Source organism: Cherax quadricarinatus, unplaced genomic scaffold, assembly GCF_038502225.1.
Source record: "Cherax quadricarinatus isolate ZL_2023a unplaced genomic scaffold, ASM3850222v1 Contig7, whole genome shotgun sequence".
NCBI classification, from domain to species: domain Eukaryota; kingdom Metazoa; phylum Arthropoda; class Malacostraca; order Decapoda; family Parastacidae; genus Cherax; species Cherax quadricarinatus.
Genome location: NW_027195033.1, coordinates 236,210 through 260,000, shown reverse-complemented (window position 1 = coordinate 260,000; position 23,791 = coordinate 236,210). Strand labels below are relative to the sequence as shown.

At 41.7% G+C, this 23,791-nt stretch overlaps 1 protein-coding gene and 1 long non-coding RNA gene across 2 annotated transcripts in view; one reads left to right on the top strand and one right to left on the bottom strand.

The window, feature by feature from the left end:
- Positions 1-10,683, top strand: part of LOC128700968 (roundabout homolog 3-like) — an 88,867-nt gene extending 78,184 nt beyond the window's left edge. Inside the window, exons 7-8 of the mRNA XM_053794485.2 lie at positions 6,561-6,771; positions 7,910-10,683. Of these exons, the coding sequence (XP_053650460.2) occupies positions 6,561-6,771; positions 7,910-8,007 (309 nt within the window). The 3' untranslated portion in view covers positions 8,008-10,683. The remainder of the gene's footprint in view (positions 1-6,560; positions 6,772-7,909) is intronic.
- Positions 10,684-19,050: 8,367 nt separating this feature from the next.
- LOC128700967 (uncharacterized) lies at positions 19,051-23,397 on the bottom strand. Its single transcript, XR_011391003.1, has 2 exons — positions 20,402-23,397; positions 19,051-20,369 (listed from the first exon to the last, which is right to left on the bottom strand). It is a non-coding gene; the product is annotated as an uncharacterized lncRNA (long non-coding RNA).
- Positions 23,398-23,791: the final 394 nt, after the last annotated feature.

Below are 23,791 nucleotides of genomic sequence, written 5' to 3'. Positions count from 1 at the left end.
AGCCTATACTCTGTCTGTGGTCTTCTGTGCCCTTCCCCTATCTTCATGACTTTGCATTTGGCAGGATTAAATTCGAGAAGCCATTTGCTGGACCAGGTGTCCAGTCTGTCCAGGTGTGTGTGTGTGGTGTGTGTGACTCAACAATCAATATTTGCACCAATAACTCACTACAGTTGTGACCGGGTGTGGAAGTGTGAATTGCTCATTACTCTATAATTTGTTCATGATTGTAGCCATGTATAAACGTAAGTAACCATTCTACAGAATTCATTACCTTTGTAACTTGTGAGCTCGTTACCTTTGTACCTAGTTCAGCTATCAAAACTTTGGGGGCCCAGTCCCTGGACCCATTACGTACCTCTGTAATCTGTAAATACCTTTGTAACTTGTCATGATTGTGACCAGACTTACCTGGAGTTCATTACCTTTGTAAATTGTGAGTTCATTACCTTTGTAAATTGTGAGTTCATTACCTTTGTAAATTGTGAGTTCATTGCCTCTGTAACTTGCTCAGCTATCAAAACTTTGGAGTCCAGTCCCTGGACCAATTATGTACCTCTGTAATCTTTTGACTACCGCCCACAGGATGGGTATGTGGTGACTACCGCCCACAGGATGGGTGTGGGGTGACTACCGCCCACAGGATGGGTGTGGGGTGACTACCGCCCACAGGATGGGTATGGGGTGCATAATAAACATATTAAACTAACTTACTACGAGTGATAGCGGCCCAGAAGGATTGATTCAGTGAAAGAGAGCATCCAGGTCGAAATCATAATCTTGGGTTTCCTGTACAAATTCTGGCTTTGTGTCAAAGTTGACAGGTGGACTTGTTTCTTCTACAGGATTTGGTGGTTTGTCAGGGAAGAGAAGCTCCTCAATGAAGGTCTCCTGTTCTTGCTGTTCTTCTGACTCAGCTGCTGCCCCAGTAGAAACTATAAAGTTGTTTATGTAACTACTTATAAGAGAATCATTGTCAGTAGTGGTTTCCTGACTTGAGACCTTGTTAGATTCCCCATCATTCTGTACTTCTGGATCAGTTGTGGGAGGTGGCAGTTCCTTGTCACTGCTTGAATCTTCCTCACCTTCCTTCTCCATTCTTTTTTCTTCTCTTTTAGTTTTTTCCTGTTCCTTCTTCTTTTTGCTGTCTACTAGTTTTTGTTTTTTTCGGGAAATTTCATCCAATAGAGGCTTTTTTCTTTTAACACTACGTTCATAAAGTTTTACCAGAAGTATCAATCCATCTCATTCCTTGATAGTCATACTCAAAGTTATACCTGGCACTCATTCTCTTGATGCCTATGCCAGAAGTGCTTAAGTGTTTTCCAAAGTCCATAGAATTAGCAAATCGTAGTTGTGCCTCAATTGCGTATTTTGCATACAGTTGAGTTAATTCCATCTGGAAAACAAAATCTTCAGGATCTATGGAAAAAGAATATTTTCCTTCAAGAAGCTTTCAAAGCTTTCTTTCCCTGCATAGTTTCTTTCACATCCAAGCACCACCAGCATGTTCTCCTCGTATTTCTTCATATTGAGGTCTTCCAGCTGGCGACTGTTGTGTTTCAAGATGTTCTTCTGGACTTTCACTTTGTCTTCAACTAAAGCTTATATCTTTGGAGGACGGTTTCTTTCCCTCGAAGAGCAGAAGATATTTAGTAATGTTTGAGTAAGTCTCAGAGGAACTTCAGTTTAGACTATACACTTATAATATAGTCACACTGAAGTAGTTCACTCCTTCAGTATTTCTTACCCTTGAAGAGCTGAAGATATTTAGTACTGTTATAGTAAGTCTCTCAGGTACTACACTTTAAACTCTACAGTTACAGTTAGACACACTCAAGAATTTCACTCCTTCAGTGCTCTTGGCCGAAAAAATTCGGTATTGATTACGTGTTTTTGGCGTGTGTCATACTTCGCGCCCCGCGCGGCCAGCTTCCCATTCTTTAGTTCCAACCAATCACAAGCCTTCCCTGAGTCTCTTCAGCTAAGTACAGTTCGCTTCTGCCGCCTTCCCATTGGTTGAGAGATTAAAATATAAACACTGGCGGCTTGGCTTCGAACACACACGCATTTTTCCCTCCACCCTTACTAATCTACTCTTGGATTATACATTCTACAATGTCGGTAAGTACTGATTGTTGTGTTTAGTGCTTACATGAATAGTTTAGGCATATTTTGATATATACCTAAAGTCCGTGTGAAGCATAATATGAGTGTAGCATGCAGTTGAAAAAAGTGCAAGCATTTTAGTCCGAATTATTTCGGTCTTGCGCGAGTTTCCGGGAATGTCCAATTATAGTCAAATAAATATTTATAAAAAAATTTCAATTGCATATATGAACTCTGTAGTGGTCTGGATTTATACAGGAGGTTTCTATTGTCCTTCCAGTTCCATGAGAGGCTGTTTTATGGGGAGCAGTCGACCAGCAGGTCGAGGTATGTCTGCGTTTCTGAAGACAGTGACTCAGAACCAGAGGTAGACGAACCAGAATTGCTGGATAGTGGTGATGAATACTTGCCACCGGATGCACAGGATGCAGAGATGTCAAGTGATGATGATGAGGAGGAAGAAAGGAAACAAAGGCCAGCCAAAAAGCAGAAAGTAATGAGGAAAAAGAAAACTTTTAGGATTGAGGAATACCCGGATGAGGAAGAGATCCATGAGAATATTGCTCTTCAAGTTTCATCTGAGTGGACCGTAGATGACATTGAAAATGATCCTTTGCCGGCATATGAACATGAAAAGCCTCTTGCAATTAGGTCTCCATATGAGTATTTTCGTATGTTCGTTACTCCAGCCATGATAGATAACATAGCATATCAAACAAATTTGTATACAAGGCAACAAGACGTAAATAGTACTTTTTCAACAGATTCTGAAGAGATCATGAGGTTCATAGGTATTTTGTTGTTCATGGGTATTAATTCACTACCATCCCTCGAAGACTATTGGAAAGCTGCTTTTAGGAGCCCACAGGTTGCAGATAGCATGGCGTCTAAGAGGTTTAGGTACCTTAGAAGTCATATTCATTTCAATGACAACACAAAAAAGGATAATGACAGATTCTACAAAGTAAGGCCTCTTTACACTGAACTAACTAATGCTTGCTTGAAAATTCCAGCTACACCCAAGCAATCTATTGATGAAGTCATGGTTGGTTTCAAGGGTAAAACTGATGGAAACCTAAGGCAGTACATCAAAACAAAACCAGATAAGTGGGGTTTCAAACTTTTTTGTCGTGCAAGTCAAGATGGACTCATACATGATATACTCATGTATCAAGGAACAATAACTTTTGACACACATCCCATACAGCTGCCACAGGAAGAATCTAAACTTCCAATAAGTACAAAGATTGTTCTGGTACTTGCACAAACTATGAACAAGACCAACACATCAGCAATCTATGCTGACAATTTCTTTTCAAGTATACCTTTGGTCAAGCTACTAAGAGATAAGTATAACTGCAGATACACTGGAACAGTACGTGACAATAGATGTGGTAAGCCACATCTGGTGCCTATCAAACAAATGGAAAGGAACAGTGTGGTCAGGGGCAATTTTTGCTTCAACAACAATGATGGTGTCCTTGTTGTAAGATGGAAGGACACCAAAGTTGTGACTTTAGTGACAACTGATATTGGGGTCGAGCCTCTGAGTCTTGTTGACAGATATAACAGGGGTACAAAGAGGAAAGAGAAAATATCGTGCCCTGCAGTCATCAAGAACTATAATGCAAACATGGGAGGTATTGACAAAAGCAACATGTTGGTGCATCTCTACAAAACACCAATGAAATCAAAACGTTGGTACATGCGGCTATTTGCCTATATTCTTGATCTTGCTGTTGTGAATGCATGGCTGCTTTATTGCCGTGATTCTCGAGCAATAAAGCAAAAGTGTATGCAACTGAAGTATTTCAGGAATTCTATCTCTGAAATTGCAAGGTCTAAAGGACAAAACCTTAGAGGGAGCAGCCTAAGAACAACTCCAAGACCTTCACCAACTAATTCACCATGTACTTCCAATGGTGTTGGCATAGTGAAACCTGGGAGGGGAAAACGTACAGAAATGCCTGATGACAGTGTTAGGAAAGACATTAGTCTAATGCACTTCCCAATGGCAGGGCAAAGGCCGTTTACTTGCAAGTATTGCAGCACCTCGAAGAAAACGGTAACATCGTCATTCGTGTGTAGTGTATGCAAAGTAAATCTGTGCATAAAGACTGATAGAAATTGTTTCTCAGACTTCCATCTTGCCAATTAGCAATATAGAATCATTGGTCTTCCAAATGAATCTCAGGAATATAGGGATTGAAACTTGCATCACTTTGCAATTTGGCATTGTTGATATTTGCTTCCTTTTTATATTTTTGTAACAATTAAAAAATGTTTTGATACAAGTTCCATTTATGTTTTTTATATTGTCTGTTTGTATATTAAATTTAAAAAATTGTTTTGGTGTGTTTTATTAACAATTGCAAGTTTGCAACATAAAATTTTTTAATCCCTTTGTCGGGAGCAGCCTAATATTTTCGGTCTTCGGAGATTGGCAATTGCTCGAAAACTAACCATCAGAAATCAATTTATATGGGATCAGTGACCTTGTATTGAGTTACTCTATCCACCATAGGGAGTTCAGTTCGAATTTCAAATTTTCGGACCCCTTGCGCGATGAAGGGTTAAGTACAGTATATTACTGTACTTAACCTTAACGACAGTCCAATAGAATATGGTAAACTGAGAGTGAAACCTGACAGTTCTCAGAGTGGATTATTGTTTTAATCAAGGGGGAAGCGCTAAACCCGGAGGATTATACAGCACAGGGGAAGTGCTAAACCAGTAGGATTATACAGTGCCTGTGGGGGGGGGAGGGATGGAAGGTGTTCGGGTTTAATTCAGGGAACTGGAGCACAGGTCCAGTTCCCTAGATCAAGAGCCCCTGACCAGCATCAAGGAACCTTCCTTTAGGGGTATACTTGATCAAGATTATTATTATTATTATCAAGGGGGAAGCACTAAACCCGGAGGATTATACAGCGCCTGGGGGGGGGGGTTGTGGAAGGCATTCAGGCTTAATTCGGGGAACTGGAGCACAGATCCAATTCCCTTGAGGGGTATACTTGATCAAGAGACTAGCGAGGGGTGGAGAGTATAACAGAGGTTAGTAAGGACGGTGCTAGAGGAAGTATAATCAAAGGTTGTGTAATAGGTCTGTTGCTGTCAGTTATTATTATAAATCAAAGCACTAAACCCATAAGTGCTGTTGGCCTGATGGAATATAATTTGTTATAAATCAACTCAGACCAGTGTTGTTGTCAGCGGTTGGGAAGGCTGCTAGAGATTACAGCGAAATAAACTGAGAATGGAATACCCTTATAGGATAAAAATATCACAAATAAACAAGGTGCAAAACAACTATGGGGGAATAGAATGATAGCTGTAGGCCTGTCGTGTTGCAATCAACATATAGGAGCTTGCAAGTTCCAGAAAAAGAGGATGTCTAAGTAGATACAGTCATAGAGAATGTCTTTATGACTTAAGAAATCGTAATGATACGATTGCAAATAAACCATACCCCCGGCCGGGATTGAACCCGCGGTCATAGAGTCTCAAAACTCCAGCCCGTCGCGCTAGCCACTAGACCAGCTAGCCACAATAAGATTCATCCAACTAGGTATATTTCTACACCATAGGAAAGTTAGCACAGGCACCTCTGTGACCACAAATGCAAGTTTTTACAGACGAATCTCCAGCTAGCGTGGCCGTGACGAACTCTAGCTCAAGTCCCTTCACTGGGCTGGAGTTTTGAGACTCTATGACCGCGGGTTCAATCCCGGCCGGGGGTATGGTTTAGAATGTCTTTACTTGAGAGAGAAGGCAGGCAGGAGACAGGAAGTGCCTGGGGGCATTTATCTGCTTGGCCTCTTTTCTGCAACTTGCAAGCTTCTGATGCTGCAATGATTACAACACGAAAGGCCTAGATAATAAAAAAGCAGCACTAAATCTACAAGAGTCATACGGCACAGCAGGGCAGGGAAGGATGCAGGGGTAATGGGTAGCAAGAGGGAGGGATGATTATGTTGTGCAGTGGGGCAGTGGATAGTGCAGGGGTAGAAGGTCGCAAGAGGTTGAGGTAGAAAGGGCTGTGGGGAGTGCTAGAAGCATCATCAGAGGCTCCATCAGCAAAAAGGGAAGGTAAAGTAAGGGCAGTAGAGCGGTGGCGACGTTGTAGGTAAATTCTGCATGCTGGTTGATAAAGTGGGCAGTCCAACAGAATGTAGCTAACAAAAACTGGAACCTGACAATTCTCACAGTGGAGCAGAGCCTCTCCATGAGATACCTGCGAGTAAGACGAGTGTGGCAGATGTGAAGATGGAAGAGTGTAGTCTCCCAACCTCGACACTGATGACAAGGCCATGAAAGGCCTAGAGCTATCATTCTATCCCCCCCATGGTTGTTCTGTACCTCTAAAGGGTATTCCACTAGCATTGTATGACCCACAAGGATCATACAGCACTAGCAGTAGTAGTATTGTTAATATTATTGTGTACCAACAGAGTGACCAGTCAGTGATATTTGGAGGGTCGTGGCAGAATGTGTCACGACCAGTCGATGATGACGACGTGGGTCATCAGGGGTCAAGGTTATTGCTGACCCACACCTTGCAACACCTGCAGGTTGCTACTGACTATGTTGCAGTTGTCAGGGTCAGGAACAAGTACGGATGGTCGGCGGAGTCGGACACTATCTACTTCTCCACTAAGAAAGGTACACGCCTCTTCACTCCATTATCATTATAATCAAAACTAAGCACTAAATCCACAAGGGTCATACGAGTACTGTGAGGCCCTGAAACTTGTGAACTATTATGGGGGGCCCTAATTGAATTATTATGGGATCCTGTAGCTTGTCAACTGTCATGGAGCCCTGAAGATTGTGAACTGTTATGGGGGCCCTTCACATTATTATTATTATAATCAAGGGGGAAGCGCTAAACCCGGAGGATTATACAGCGGGGCCCTTCACAACCCCTTCTACAATGTGGACTAGATTATTATAATCATGGGGGAGCGCTAAACCCACAGGATTATAAAGCGTTTGTGGGGGAGACGGAAGGTATTCAGGCTCAGTTCGGGAAACTGGAGCACAGATCCAATTCCCTAGATCAAGAGCCCCTCGCCAGCATCAAGGAACCTGCCTTGAGGGGAATGTGGACTAGAGTGGCTTCTGGGTCCCTCCGGGATTAGGGGCCCCTCAAGCTTAAGCTTCATTAGTTCCGTGGTAAATTCGTCCCTGCTTATTATTACATTCAAAACTAAGCACTAAACCCACAAGGGCCATGCAGCACTGACTGGTTGCACTTGTATTAATCTATTAATGTTTCATTAATACGTTCAATTTGATTCCTGCAGATTTGGAGCAAAGACAAAGCTTTTATTCCACTTATTCGGCAGAAAGCACCCCGGCTGAACAAGTTAAACTCACCGGTTCGCCTTATCCAGCACAACGCTCCTACAGCGTGTCAAATGCTCTACTTGTCTCTGACCCAACACCATCAAACATTATCATTATAATCATGGGGAAGCGCTAAACCCATACATAGGATTATACAGTGCCTGTGGGGGGGGGGGATGGATGGTATTCGGATTTAATTCAGGGGACTGAAGCACAGATCTAATTTCCTAGATCAAGAGCCCCCCTCACCAGTGTCAAGGAACCACCCTTGAGGGGCCCAACACCATCAATTTACTAATGGTTACCTAACTGCTCAATGAATAACTTGCTTTAAACACAGCAGTACCAAAATTTACTAAGCGTCTGATGAAAGCTCTGTAGTGAAAGGCCTCAAATTTTGCCTATCCCTACAGTTGTTAGTTTATATTTAACATGATTGTTTTCATTCCAGAAATGCGTGTGTTAGAGTCAACCAGTGAAGGAACACAGCTGTATCTGACACCTGTCGTGTGTCTCCTGGCAGCAGCTGTCTGCCTAACTGTTGTATGATGAGAGGACATGGTCCCTGCTATCTTCTCATTGCTATCTCTGTGTTGATGGCTATGATACACCAAGATATCATTCCTGTTATTTAATCACCACCATGTCCACCTTTTGGAGATATTTTACACTATTTTGTATAATGAATTACATCCCAGGACCCCTTCTCACCCTCCTAGCAGGGGCCCCTTCTCACCCTCCTAGCAGGGGCTCCTTCTCACCCTCCTAGCAGGGGCCCCTTCTCACCCTCCTAGCAAGGGCTCCCTCACACCCTCTTAACAAGGACCCTCTCTCACCCTCTTAGCAAGGGTCCTCTCTCCCCCTCCTAGCAAGGGCCCTCTCTCCCCCTTCTAGCAAGGGCCCTCTCTCCCCCTTCTAGCAAGGGCCCTCTCTCCCCCTTCTAGCAAGGGCCCTCTCTCCCCCAAGGACCAGAAATATGCTGGCATTACCTTTGAAAAGAAAAATCTGATCTTAGGCACTACTATCCTATCTTCTGATTTCACTATTCTATCTTAAGGCACTAATATCCTATCTTAGGACACTACTATCTTATCTTAGGGCACTACTATCCTATTTTACATTACTATCCTATCTTGGGATAGTACTACAAGTGATCATTGTTTTAAAATGTCCTAAAAGGCCAAACTAAAATAGATTGGCAGTTAAACTGAGTCACTGACAGGATCATCTGTCACAAAAGTCCCATCATGGGGCCACTTAATGCTATTTAATGGCCAACAAACCTCAATTATCTACCCAAAAAGGCTTTCCTAGCAATATAAATACAGTGGTACCTCGGTATATGTCCTTAAGCCATTCCAGGACCTTGAACTTATACTAAACAGGATGTATACCAAACGAATTTTCCCATAAGAAATATGTATAGGGAAAACGATTAATCTATTACCATGAAAAAAAAATCCTATTGTTATTGGCTAATTATACATTGATGGGGTTGTATAAAATAATTTAAACACTGCTTAATACAGTGGACCCCCGCTTAACGAACACCTCCAAATGCGACCAATTATGTAAGTGTATTTATGTAAGTACGTTTGTACGTGTATGTTTGGGGGTCTGAAATGGACTAATCTACTTCACAATATTCCTTATGGGAACAAATTCGGTCAGTACTGGCACCTGAACATACTACTGGAATGAAAAAAGTTCGTTAACCGGGGCTCCACTGTACTAAAATACATAAATACAAAGGAGTTAGATGAAATAAATGCAAATTTACCCTGACTTTACTTTGCCGAAAAGAGTCGAGTGCCTACTAGGGTAGTGCCGAGACGGGAGGAGGATGAGGAAATGTTATTATTTGGAAGGAGAGTCCCCTTCTCTTTTCCCTATTTGGACTTGGGTGAAGCTAACCAGGTCTGACTTTTACTAACAATCTGTTCTAAGAACTCTGCTTCTGCCTTCTCCTCAGGATGTTTCGGAAATGGTCAAACAGCCTTGCTGTTTGACCTCCACATCACAGGTAACTGTGATGGTGATCCTAACCATTTTCTTCATTGCTTGGCTCTTCTCATTAACATTCTCAGAACTCATGGTTAATGAATTTACTAAAAAAATTTTACGAAAAAACACAAAATCACGTGAAAATTCACAGAGCTACAGCACAGGTTGTTCACTGAATGGTAGCAATGGGCGTACTGACACTAGTGGGCAGTCATGGCTTTGTCTCAAGAGTGGTAAACAAGGGTAGCTTGCAGTGTCACGAGTCATTCTGACTCATACACGTTCTAACACACGAGTCGTATTCCAAACAAAGGTCGTACATCGAGCAAAAATTTTCCCGTCCAAACAGGACATATACCAAGTTGGACTTATTCCAAAGCGGACATATACCTAGGTACCACTGTAGCTGCACGTACCATTGAGATACTTCCAACACCAATAACTCAAAGATTAATTAAAAAAATAACAAAAATAACTAAAAGGTGAAAAAATTATTATCTTTTCAAAATAGATATCAGGCGAGACATTGAGCGCTAAACTTGTAGGAGTAAAAGGCTTCTCAAGGCTCAGTTCAGGGAACCACACATATCCCATTCCCTGGATCAAGAACCCTTTCTCACCAGCGTCAGGGAACCTCCTTCGAGGGGCTCAGACCAGACAATTCACAACACATGTATATTATATAAATTCCTGGGATATGCACCTCGTGTACATCCTCTCCTCATTTAGCGACGTACTCATTTACTGACGACTCGGACTTACGACGGGCTCTCAGACCAGTATTCATATCTAAACAATGTACGCCTACCATCCGACTTACAACCAAGCTTGGTTCCGACCAACCGGTCGTAAGTCAAAATGGACGCAAGTTGAACCTTTGAAAATTGCTGACATACTGGGTAGCGCATAATGTCAAACCTTTCCTATATAAACTACCTACATAATACTGTAATGTAATGTGCAATCATTATTTCATTCTATTTTACTATAATTTACTTCTATTGTTATATTTTAATTATTTATTTACTGTATATAATGTATACATGGTAGTGGTATGTATTGTAAATTTTACATGGCATACAGTATCATATGTTACTGTTATCTTTATGTATTGTCGACACAGTGGAATGGGAGAATACCACTGGTAGTGTCATCCTGCCAGAATGTTGTATAACCTATAACCTAAGTAAAGAGAAACAACTCTGGAACGTGTGTAATACATAGCTGGCAGGGTGGGTGAGTGGGTGGGTGGGTGGCCTGGTGGGTGAGTGGGTGGCTGACTGAATGTGGCTGTCTGTCTCTCTGTATATCTCTCTCACACACAGGTACACGTAAGTGAAGTTATCATACATAGTATAAATTACCTAGGATAACCCAAATAATCCAGACAAAGTGCTATACAGTGGATCTGTGCTCCAGTGCCATAAATTAATAATAATAATTATTATTACAATAATACATATGTACTAATATTAATAATATTATTATTAAGCTATAATATAATAATCGTGTCCACTCATTACTTACCTTAAAATATCTGCAGTCTTAATGTAGAGTGAGAGGTGAGTAAACAAGATTAAATGAATAAACGAATGAGTGTGTAGAAGGTTTGTGAGTTATGTAAACAAACGTTGTTGTTGTTACCAGCCCGGACACGAATGGTTCCTGTTCACTCTGTCAAGCCGACCAGAAAAACATCTCATATATGTTAATTTATATGTTATGTAGCATGTTTATTATATAATTTTGAGAAAAAAAATCATAGATGGATTAAGCAAAATGTCTATATCAACGTTTTATACACATTTAATGCGCCTCAGTGATTATTATTGTGTTGTTATTATTAATATAGCGTCTTCAAGACCAATTACACTCTTAATGAGTGGCTCTGAGACAGACAAGCAGATAGAAAGACAGACACAGGTAGACAGAAAGACACACACAGGTAGATAGAGACAGACACACAGGTAGATAGAAAGACAGACACACAGGTAGACGAAAGACACATAGGTAGACAGAAAGACACACACAGGTAGACAAAGAGACACACACACAGGTAGACAGACACAGGTAGACAAACAAAGACACACAGAGATACATACACAGATATACAGCCAGACAGATACAGACAGGTTTATGTGCAACAGTGAAAACAAATAGAGAGTTCGAGAGTAAGAGCCTTTCTTGCCACAATCTCCAGTGCAAGATTCAAACTTCATCTTAGGGGCCATGGTGAAATTTACTGTCCAATAAGTACAGTTAATACAGTATGATGCTGCTGATAGGACAGGGTTACTCAAACTGATGCTGCCTGCATGACACATTGCCGCCGTGAGTATTGTCAAATATTGTACAGTGGTGTGCATCAGCCGGCCCAGCACCAGCTGCCAGATGCATGGTCGTAAGTCGAGTGGACGTATGTCGAGCAGGTCGTAAGTCGGATGGTAGGTGTATATCAGTGCTGATTTCCTCTGTTCTGTTTATTACAATATACAGTACACTACTGTATAAACATTTAAAAATATACCAGAAATGTTATAAATGGTACAAAGGTGACATTAAAACAATATCAAAGATGGTTGACACAAACCCACTACCATTATAGTATGTTCCTTGCTTAGTGACGAATTCACTTAACGACGTGGTCTTAGGAATGGAACTTGGTCGTTAAGTGAGGCGAGGCTGTATGTTAATAACTCTAGTATTAACATTAAATTTATATAAATGTAAAAACTGTTTTGTCAATAAAAAGATTTAAATGGAAGACTTGTTTCTGATCCTAATATATATATATATATATTTTTTTTTTTTCAACAAGTTGGCCGACTCCCATCGAGGCAGGGTGACCCACCGAGGCAGGGTGACCCACCGAGGCAGGGTGACCCACCGAGGCAGGGTGACCCACCGAGGCAGGGTGACCCACCGAGGCAGGGTGACCCACCAAGGCAGGGTGACCCACCGAGGCAGGGTGATCCACCGAGGCAGGGTGACCCACCGAGGCAGGGTGACCCACCGAGGCAGGGTGACCCACCGAGGCAGGGTGACCCACTGAGGCAGGGTGACCCACTGAGGCAGGGTGACCCACCGAGGCAGGGTGACCCACCCAGGCAGGGTGACCCACCCAGGCAGGGTGACCCACCCAGGCAGGGTGACCCACCCAGGCAGGGTGACCCACCGAGGCAGGGTGACCCACCGAGGCAGGGTGACCCACCCAGGCAGGGTGACCCATCGAGGCAGGGTGACCCACCCAGGCAGGGTGACCCATCGAGGCAGGGTGACCCAAAGAGAAAGAAAATCCCCAAAAGGAAAATACTTTCATCATTCAACACTTTCACCTCACTCACACATAATCACTGTTTTTGCAAAGGTGCTCAGAATACAACAGTTTAGAAGTATACAGGAAGGACCCGCTTTACGGCGTTTCACTTTATGGCGTTCCGCTAATACGGTCATATTTCAAATTATGACCAAAACTCGCTATACGGCTCCCCCCACCTGACTTTCTAATACGGTCACCGCGCCCCACCTTGTTTGTTTACATTCTTTGTGAGCTCAGTAAGCACTAAGTCTCTCCATTTTGTCTGGAAACTCCAAAATTTTGAATGTTTTTAAAAGTTATTTCATATTTTATATATACTCTGATAATTATACTTATGTATACCTGTACTTAAATAAACTTACATACTGTGCTGGCGTGCAGGTACACATTAAAATTGGTAAGAGTGTCTTATGTCTCCAGACGTCATATTAGTAATGATAATAATCATCGAGTCTCATTTAAATGTCGTATATTACGTTAAATACACATTTTCATTAATCCATCTATGATATTTTTTCAAAATTATATAATAAACACGATACATAACATAAAAAGATGTTAAATACACCCCACAATAGAATAAATAAACATAAATATGAGATGTGGTAGCAGACGACTTGCACAAGTGACGCCATATTAGAAATGCTAATAATAATAATAATAATAATAATAATAATCACCGAGTCTTATTAAATGTCGTATATTACGTTAATATACACATTTTCATTAATCCATCCATGATATTTTTTTCAAAATTATATAATAAACACGATACATAACATAAAAAGATGATAAATACACCATACAATAGAATAAATAAACATAAATATGAGATGTCGTAGCCAGATAACTTGTACAAGTGATGCCAAGAATAACATTTTCTCTAATCTAACATAAGAGAAAATGTGTTACTGGGGGTAACTGTAGAAAATTATTCCTTTTGTATGTATGTATGTAAGTTTATTCAGGTATACACAAATACAGTTACAAAGATTATCATACATAACAACATATGTGTAGAGAACCTAGGATAACCCAAAAAAGTCAGACAGAGTGACTTATTTCCATTGCCTTCACTCAGAGCATCATTTCTTCTTAAAATGATGTTACATGAGAATGGGAGTGTTCTTCTTTATTTATTCTACCGTATCAATGCAGAGACAACCTGTACACAATGTAACTTGTACACAAACCAGACGTGTACATTTCGTTTACAAAACTTACGTTCGCCTGGTTTGTTTACATAACTCTGCACCTGTCCCCTCTCATGTACTCATTCTTTCTCTCTCTCATTTATTCGTTTTATCTCATTTACTTACTCCTGACCCTACATTATACTACAAATATTTTAAGGTAAGTAATGAGTGAACTGTATATACATTTTATCGCTCTGGGATGCTTAAATATCATAGAATTGTATGTGTGGGTGGGTTGGCCTGGTATGGTAGCCCGGCTGACTACCATACATACCACACTTGATTTCTTACAATAAATACTACTTGTCTCACCCTAGATTAAGACTATAAATATTTTAAGGTAAGTAATGAGTGCACTATGTGTGCATTGTACTTTTTATTGTTTTTTGATGCCTGGTTCTATTGCTAACTTAATATATGTTAGTGTAAACTTGTTATCTAGTGTTTGTATGCATTTGTAAGTGGAAAAAAAGGGTGTTCCACTTTATGGCGGTTTCCGCTTTATGGCGGTAGCCTGGAACCTAACCAGCCGTATAAGTGGGGCCTTCCTGTATATATAAAGTAGAATGACATGGAAAGCATATAAATCTATAGGGGAAGGAAAGAGGGGTAGGGGTTGTCCTCGAAAGGGTTGGAAAGAGGGGGTAAAGGAGGTTTTGTGGGCGAGGGGCTTGGACTTCCAGCAAGCGTGCATGAGCGTGTTAGATAGGAGTGAATGGAGACGAATGATACTTGGGACCTGACAATCTGTTGGAGTGTGAGCAGGGTAATATTTAGTGAAGAGATTCAGGGAAACCGGTTATTTTCATATAGTCAGACTTGAGTCCTGGAAATGGGAAGTACAATGCCTGCACTTTAAAGGAGGGGTTTGGGATATTGGCAGTTTGGAGGGATATGTTGTGTATCTTTATACGTATATGCTTCTAACCTGTTGTATTCTGGGCACCTCTGCAAAAACAGTGATAATGTGTGAGTGTGCTGAAAGTGTTGAATGATGATGAAAGTATTTTCTTTCTGTTTTGGGTCACCCTGCCTTGGTGGGAGACGGCCGACTTGTTGAAAAAAAAAAAAAAAAGAAAAAGAAAGAAAGAAGAAAAAAAAAAAAAAAAAAAAAAAAAAAAAAAAAAAAATATATATATATATATATATATATATATATATATATATATATATATATATATATATATATATATATATATATATATATATATATATATATATATATGCAATAAGATCACAGTAAACAGGTGATTTCAAAATATGCAAAACAACCACTCTGAAAGAATAGAGAAATTCCAAGCGCTTTCGTGACTACTCACATTATCAAGGAACTATGAAAGTGAAGCATCCAAGGAAGCTATATAAGGGGTCTGGCCAGCACCTCACTATCACATACATACATATATATATATATATGTATGTATGTGTAGTAGGTTGGTAGACAGCAACCGCCCAGGGAGGTACTACTGTCCTGCCAAGTGAATGTAAAACTGAAGCCTGTAATTGTTTTACATGATGGTAGGATTGCTGGTGTCTTTTTTTTCTGTCTCATACATATGCAAGATTTCAGGTACGTCTTGCTACTTCTACTTACATTTAGGTCACACTACACATACATGTACAAGCATATATATACACACCCCTTTGGGTTTTCTTCTATTTTCTTTCTAGTTCTTCTTGTTTATTTCTTCTTACCTCCATGGGGAAGTGGAACAGAATTCTTCCTCTGTAAGTCATGCGTGTTGTAAGAGGCGACTAAAATGTCAGGAGCAAGGGGCTAGTAACCACTTCTGCTGTATATATTACTAAATGTAAAAGGAGAAACTTTCGTTTTTCCTTTTGGGCCGCCCCGCCTCGGTGGGATACAGCCGGTGTGTTGAAAGAAAGATATATGTATGTATGTATGTATATGTATGTGTCGTGCTGAATAGGCAGAACTTGCGATCTTGGCTTAAATAGCAACGCTCATCTTGCCATATAGGACAAGTGAAAATTTGTGTATGCAATAATTTCGCCAAAATCATTCTGAACCTAACAAAAAAAATATATTTCACTGTGTTTGTTTAGTATTAAATTATTGTAAACAAATCTAAAATATATCTAGTTGGGTTAGGCTAAAATAAATTGCTCTTATTATAATAAGGTTAGGTAAGTTTTCTAAGATTCTTTTGGTGCAAAATTAAAAATTTTTACATTAACATTAATGAAAAAAATATATCTTTAAATGTAAAAGAGAAAATTTTAGAAAGGACTTAATTTTAAATGAGTTCTTGATAATTGACCAGTTTTACATATTCGGCACGACATATATATATATATATATATATATATATATATATATATATATATATATATATAATGTAAGTGTGGGGGAGGTACGTGAGGCATTACGTAAAATGAAAGGGGGTAAAGCAGCTGGAACTGATGGGATCATGACAGAAATGTTAAAAGCAGGGGGGGGATATAGTGTTGGAGTGGTTGGTACTTTTGTTTAATAAATGTATGAAAGAGGGGAAGGTACCTAGGGATTGGCAGAGAGCATGTATAGTCCCTTTATATAAAGGGAAAGGGGACAAAAGAGACTGTAAAAATTATAGAGGAATAAGCTTACTGAGTATACCAGGAAAAGTGTACGGTAGGGTTATAATTGAAAGAATTAGAGGTAAGACAGAATGTAGGATTGCGGATGAGCAAGGAGGTTTTAGAGTGGGTAGGGGATGTGTAGATCAGGTGTTTACATTGAAGCATATATGTGAACAGTATTTAGATAAAGATAGGGAAGTTTTTATTGCATTTATGGATTTAGAAAAGGCATATGATAGAGTGGATAGAGGAGCAATGTGGCAGATGTTGCAAGTATATGGAATAGGTGGTAAGTTATTAAATGCTGTAAAGAGTTTTTATGAGGATAGTGAGGCTCAGGTTAGGGTGTGTAGAAGAGAGGGAGACTACTTCCCGGTAAAAGTAGGTCTTAGACAGGGATGTGTAATGTCACCATGGTTGTTTAATATATTTATAGATGGGGTTGTAAAGGAAGTAAATGCTAGGGTGTTTGGGAGAGGGGTGGGATTAAATTATGGGGAATCAAATTCAAAATGGGAATTGACACAGTTACTTTTTGCTGATGATACTGTGCTTATGGGAGATTCTAAAGAAAAATTGCAAAGGTTAGTGGATGAGTTTGGGAATGTGTGTAAAGGTAGAAAGTTGAAAGTGAACATAGAAAAGAGTAAGGTGATGAGGGTGTCAAATGATTTAGATAAAGAAAAATTGGATATCAAATTGGGGAGGAGGAGTATGGAAGAAGTGAATGTTTTCAGATACTTGGGAGTTGACGTGTCGGCGGATGGATTTATGAAGGATGAGGTTAATCATAGAATTGATGAGGGAAAAAAGGTGAGTGGTGCGTTGAGGTATATGTGGAGTCAAAAAACGTTATCTATGGAGGCAAAGAAGGGAATGTATGAAAGTATAGTAGTACCAACACTCTTATATGGGTGTGAAGCTTGGGTGGTAAATGCAGCAGCGAGGAGACGGTTGGAGGCAGCGGAGATGTCCTGTTTAAGGGCAATGTGTGGTGTAAATATTATGCAGAAAATTCGGAGTGTGGAAATTAGGAGAAGGTGTGGAGTTAATAAAAGTATTAGTCAGAGGGCAGAAGAGGGGTTGTTGAGGTGGTTTGGTCATTTAGAGAGAATGGATCACAGTAGAATGACATGGAAAGCATATAAATCTATAGGGGAAGGCAGGCGGGGTAGGGGTCGTCCTCGAAAGGGTTGGAGAGAGGGGGTAAAGGAGGTTTTGTGGGTAAGGGGCTTGGACTTCCAGCAAGCGTGCGTGAGCGTGTTAGATAGGAGTGAATGGAGACGAATGGTACTTGGGACCTGACGATCTGTTGGAGTGTGAGCAGGGTAATATTTAGTGAAGGGATTCAGGGAAACCGGTTATTTTCATATAGTCGGACTTGAGTCCTGGAAATGGGAAGTACAATGCCTGCACTTTAAAGGAGGGGTTTGGGATATTGGCAGTTTGGAGGGATATGTTGTGTATCTTTATATGTTTATGCTTCTAGACTGTTGTATTCTGAGCACCTCTGCAAAAACAGTGATAATGTGCGAGTGTGGTGAAAGTGTTGAATGATGATGAAAGTATTTTCTTTTTGGGGATTTTCTTTCTTTTTTGGGTCACCCTGCCTCGGTGGGAGACGGCCGACTTTTTTAAAAAAAAAAAAAAAAAAAAAAAAAAAAATATATATATATACATATATATACAGTGGACCCCTGGTTTACGATATTATTTCATTCCAGAAGTATGTTCAGGTGCCAGTACTGAACGAATTTGTTCCCATAAGGAATATTGTGAAGTAGATTAGTCCATTTCAGACCCCCAAACATACACGTACAAACGCACTTACATAAATACACTTACATAATTGGCCGCATTGGGAGGTGATCGTAAAGCGGGGGTCCACTGTATATATATTTTCTAGGTAGTAGATTGGTAGACAGCAACCACCCAGGGAGGTACTACCGTCCTGCCAGGCGAGTCTAAAACTGAAGCCTGTAATTGTTTTACACGATGGTAGGATTGCTGGTGTCTTTTTTTTTTTCTGTCTCATACACATGCAAGATTTCAGGTATGTCTTGCTACTTCTACTTACACTTAGGTCACACTACACATACATGTACAAACATTTATATGCACACCCCTTTGGGTTTTCTGCTATTTTCTCTCTAGTTCTTGTTCTTGTTTATTTCCTCTTATCTCCATGGGGAAGTGGAACAGAATTCTTCCTCCGTAAGCCAAGCGTGTCGTAAGAGGCGACTAAAATGCCGGGAGCAAGGGGCTAGTAACCTCTTCTCCTGTATATATTACTAAATGTAAAAGGAGAAACTTTCGTTTTTCCTTTTGGGCCGCCCCGCCTCGGTGGGATACGGCTGGTACGTTGAAAGAAAGAAGAATATATATACACATGTATATATACACATGCACACCCAGAAGGTCATCATACACACAAACATATACAACAGTTGTATGGCACTTTAAACTGAATTAATAAAAAATACAACAAAATATTTCAAAAATGGTTTTAATTTCTCTCCAAATTAATGTTAATAAAGCAAAAATAATATAAATCCTCCTCATTTGCATGTTGCTTCAATTTCCAAAATTTTTTCGATACTAAATTATTTTCATTCATATTCTAAACACATTTTTTACAATATTATTGATGTGTATTTTACAAAAATATATTATACACTTTCTTGTCATGTTGAGTCTTTTATATAGAAGAAAAAGCGAAGAGGACTACTTGATAAAATGTATGCACACACGGGGCCAAGAGCTGTGACTCAACCTCTGCAACTACATATAGGTCAGTACACATTCACACACAGGGCCAGTAGCTGTGACTTGACCCCTGAGACTACATATATGCCAGTACCCATTCACACAGGAGCCAGGAGCTGTGACTCGACCCCTGCAACCATACATAGATTAGTACACACACACACACACACAGGAGCCAGGAGCTGTGACTCAACCCTTGCAATCACATATAGGTTAGTACACACAAATTCAGGGTAGTGATTATGGCAGCAAGTATTATTCCAGAGGTACCAAGATCATCACACCTTTGGTCAGAACCTTTGGTTGGAGCCTTTGCCCTTAGGGGGTTCAAAGTCTCTTGCACCTTCGGTCTGAACCTGTCCTGGGGTTCCCAAGGTGGTTATACTCCAGGTTCGAACCTGTCTGTGGTTCCCAAGGCCATTATACTCCAGGTTCGAACCTGTCCTGGGGTTCTCAAGGCAGTTACACTCCAGGTTTGAACCTGTCTGTGGTTCCCAAGGCCGTTATACTCCAGGTTCGAACCTGTCCTGGGGTTCCCAAGGCGACTCCACTCCAGGTTCGAAACCCACCCGATCACTTCCTAGAACTGCTTACACTTGTTCTTAAGTGCAACACATACACTTAATACAGTATACACAAAGAACCTTTTACAAAGGTACACACGACAGCCATACACAGGTACCAAAGAGAGAAAATAGGTCCCCCACAGATACATTATTGTTATGAATACAGTGGTACCCTGAGTTTCAATCTTATTTTATTCCAGACGGCTGTTCAAGTGCCAATACCGAACGAATTTGTTCCCATAAGGAATAATATAAATTAGATTAGTCTTTTACAGACCCCCAAAAACACATTTACAAACTCACTTACACAAATACACTTACATAACTGTTTGAGTTGGGAGGTGTTCAAAACTCAGGGTACCACTGTATTATTATTATTATTATGATTATGATTATTATTATTATTATTATAAGACACTGGTCATATCCCATCAAGGCACTGTACCTCCCACCTCTTTCAGAGTGCAGGCACTGTACCTCCTACCTCCTCCAGAGTGCAGGCACTGTACCTCCCACCTCCTCCAGAGTGCAGGCACTGTACCTCCCACCTCCTCCAGAGTGCAGGCACTGTATTTCTCACCTCCTCCAGAGTGCAAGCACTGTACCTCCCACCTCCTCCAGAGTGCAAGCACTGTACCTCCCACCTCCTCCAGAGTGCAAGCACTGTACCTCCCACCTCCTCCAGAGTGCAGGCACTGTACCTCCCACCTCCTCCAGAGTGCAGGCACTGTACCTCCCACCTCCTCCAGAGTGCAGGCACTGTACCTCCCACCTCCTCCAGAGTGCAGGCACTGTACCTCCCACCTCCTCCAGAGTGCAGGCACTGTACCTCCCACCTCCTCCAGAGTGCAGGCACTGTACCTCCCACCTTCAGGACTCAAGTCTGGCTAACCAGTTTCAATAAATCCCTCCACACTCCAACAGCACATCAGCTCCCAGAAACCACTTGCTTCCACTAACTTCTAATATGGCAGCAAGGGGCTAGTAACCCCTTCTCCTACATAAATTACTAAATGAAAAATTATTTTTATATAGTCTGCCTTTGCAGGTCACCATTTTTATATTCATGGAGAAATTCTGTACCTATGAGATCCATACTGTGCATGGGGAATGGCTGGTTGATGATGCTAATGGGGTTTAAAGTTTACTTCATGAGGGTCATTAAGACTGGTTGGTTGGTTAATGGGGTTTAAAGTCTATCTACTACACCAGGGTCATTAAGGCTGGTTGGTTGTTAATGGGGTTTAAAGTCTATCTACTACACCAGGGTCATTAAAACTGGTTGGTTGGTTAATGGGGTTTAAAGTCAATCTACTACACCAGGGTCATTAAGACTGGTTGGTTGGTTAATCAGGTTTAAAGTCTATCTACTACACCAGGGTCATTAAGACTGGTTGGTTGGTTAATGGGGTTTAAAGTCAATCTACTACACCAGGGTCATTAAGACTGGTTGGTTGGTTAATCAGGTTTAAAGTCAATCTACTACACCAGGGTCATTAAGGCTGCAGGTCACCTGTACACCACCAGTCAAGAATTCTTTAATACCTAAAATACTGATTAATGTAAATTACCAGTGTATATACACTGAGATATACACCTCTCAGTGTATATACACTGAGATATACACCTCTCTGTGTATGTACACTGAGATATACACCTCTCAGTGTATATACACTGAAATATACACCTCTCAGTCTATATACACTGAGATATACACATTTGTATATATACAGTGAAACTCTAGCCTCCACAGAGGCTAGAGTCCCCTGGCCCCTCTAGCCTCTATGGAGACTAGAGTCCATCTAGGTAGCTGACCTGTAGCTAGAAGTCACAGGGTTAATGATTAACAGTAATTGTGGCCACTGTGGAGGTGAGTAGGGCGGCCATCTTGTCTGAGATGATAGCCTCACAGTGTGTATATGAGAGGGAGAGGGAGAGAGGGTGAGAGAGAGGGCGAGAGAGAGGGCGAGAGAGAGGGCGAGAGAGAGGGTGAGAGAGAGAGGGTGAGAGAGAGAGGGTGAGAGAGGGTGAGAGAGAGGGCGAGAGAGAGGGCGAGAGAGAGAGGGTGAGAGAGAGAGGGTGAGAGAGAGTGAGAGAGGGTGAGAGAGAGAGGGTGAGAGAGAGAGGGTGAGAGAGAGAGGGTGAGAGAGAGGGCAAGAGAGAGAGGGTGAGAGAGAGGGCAAGAGAGAGAGGGCGAGAGATAGATGACAAGAGAGAGGGAGAGGGCGAGAGAGAGAGGGCGAGAGAGAGAGGGCGAGAGAGAGAGGGCGAGAGAGAGAGGGCGAGAGAGAGAGGGCGAGAGAGAGAGGGCGAGAGAGAGAGGGCGAGAGAGAGAGGGCGAGAGAGAGAGGGTGAGAGAGAGAGGGTAAGAGAGGGTGAGAGAGAGAGGGTAAGAGAGAGAAAGAGAGAGAGAGTGAGAGAGAGAGAGAGAGGGTGAGAGAGAGAGAGAGAGAGAGGGTGAGAGAGAGAGAGAGAGAGAGAGAGAGAGAGAGAGAGAGAGAGAGAGAGAGAGAGAGAGAGAGAGAGAGAGAGAGAGAGAGAGAGAGAGAGAGAGAGAGAGAGAGGGGGTGAGAGAGGGAGAGATGATTGTCTCTAGGCACCATGATGGTAATGCTGGTGCAGTAGTAAGGATGAATGGGAGGATGTTGGCACCTGGAGAAGAAGTTGATATCCTTGGGGTGAAATTTGACTCCAAACTAACCATGAAGAACCATGTTGTAAATCTTGCAAACAAGGCAGCCAGGAAGCTTACAGCACTTTGCCGTATCTCCCATCTGCTTGACAGTAGGGGTTGCAAGATCCTGTATGAGGCACAAGTATGCTCACACCTTCAGTATGCTCCACTTTCTTGGTTTGCCTGCCCCTCCCCTCTCATCTGCGACTGCTTGACAGAGTAGAGAACAGAGCAAGACGTCTCATCTCTCGCCTGGACCCATCCTGGATAGATCTGTCATTTCAGCAGAACCTTCAACATAGGAGGGATGTGGGTGGCCTTACTGTTATGTACAAGGCCAATATTGTCAAAATACCACACTTGGATCCACTTCGAGGACAGCGTGAAACAAGCTTTTATGCCACAAGACGGGCAGAAAGCAGCAACTTCACTTTGGCTGTACCCTTCTCCAGAACATCACTCCATCTGAGATCCTATATACCCAGGATGACTAGAGTATGGAACACATTCATACAGGATAATGATGTCAACGAGATAAAGTCAGTTGATCAAATGAAAATGCTGGCCCACAGATGGCTCCAACTTCATCCTGTTCCCTACTTGTATGTCTCATAACAATAAAAATGCTTTCAAATGAGCTGATGTAGGTAACAGCTCTTAGCTTGCCAATAAAGTTAGGAATCCTTAACCTGTAAATAGCTGTCAATAAAGCTAGGGATCCTTAACCTTGTCAAACCCTGTGTAAAAAAAAAAAAAAAAAAAGAGGGCGAGAGAGAGAGGGCGAGAGAGAGAGAGAGGGCAAGAGAGAGAGAGGGCAAGAGAGAGAGAGGGCAAGAGAGAGAGAGGGCAAGAGAGAGAGAGGGCAAGAGAGAGAGAGAGAGAGAGGGCAAGAGAGAGAGAGAGAGAGGGGGAGAGAGAGAGAGAGAGAGAGAGAGGCGAGAGAGAGCGAGAGAGAGAGAGGCGAGCGAGAGAGAGAGCGAGAGAGAGAGGAGGCGAGAGAGAGAGGGCGAGAGAGAGAGGGCGAGAGAGCGAGAGGAGCGAGAGAGAGAGGGCAGAGAGAGAGAGGGCGAGAGGAGAGGCGAGAGAGAGAGGAGGGCGAGAGAGAGAGGCGAGAGAGAGAGGAGAGCGAGAGAGAGAGCAGAGAGAGCGAGAGAGAGAGAGGGCAGAGAGAGAGAGAGCAGAGAGAGAGAGAGAGAGAGAGAGAGAGAGAGAGAGAGAGAGAGAG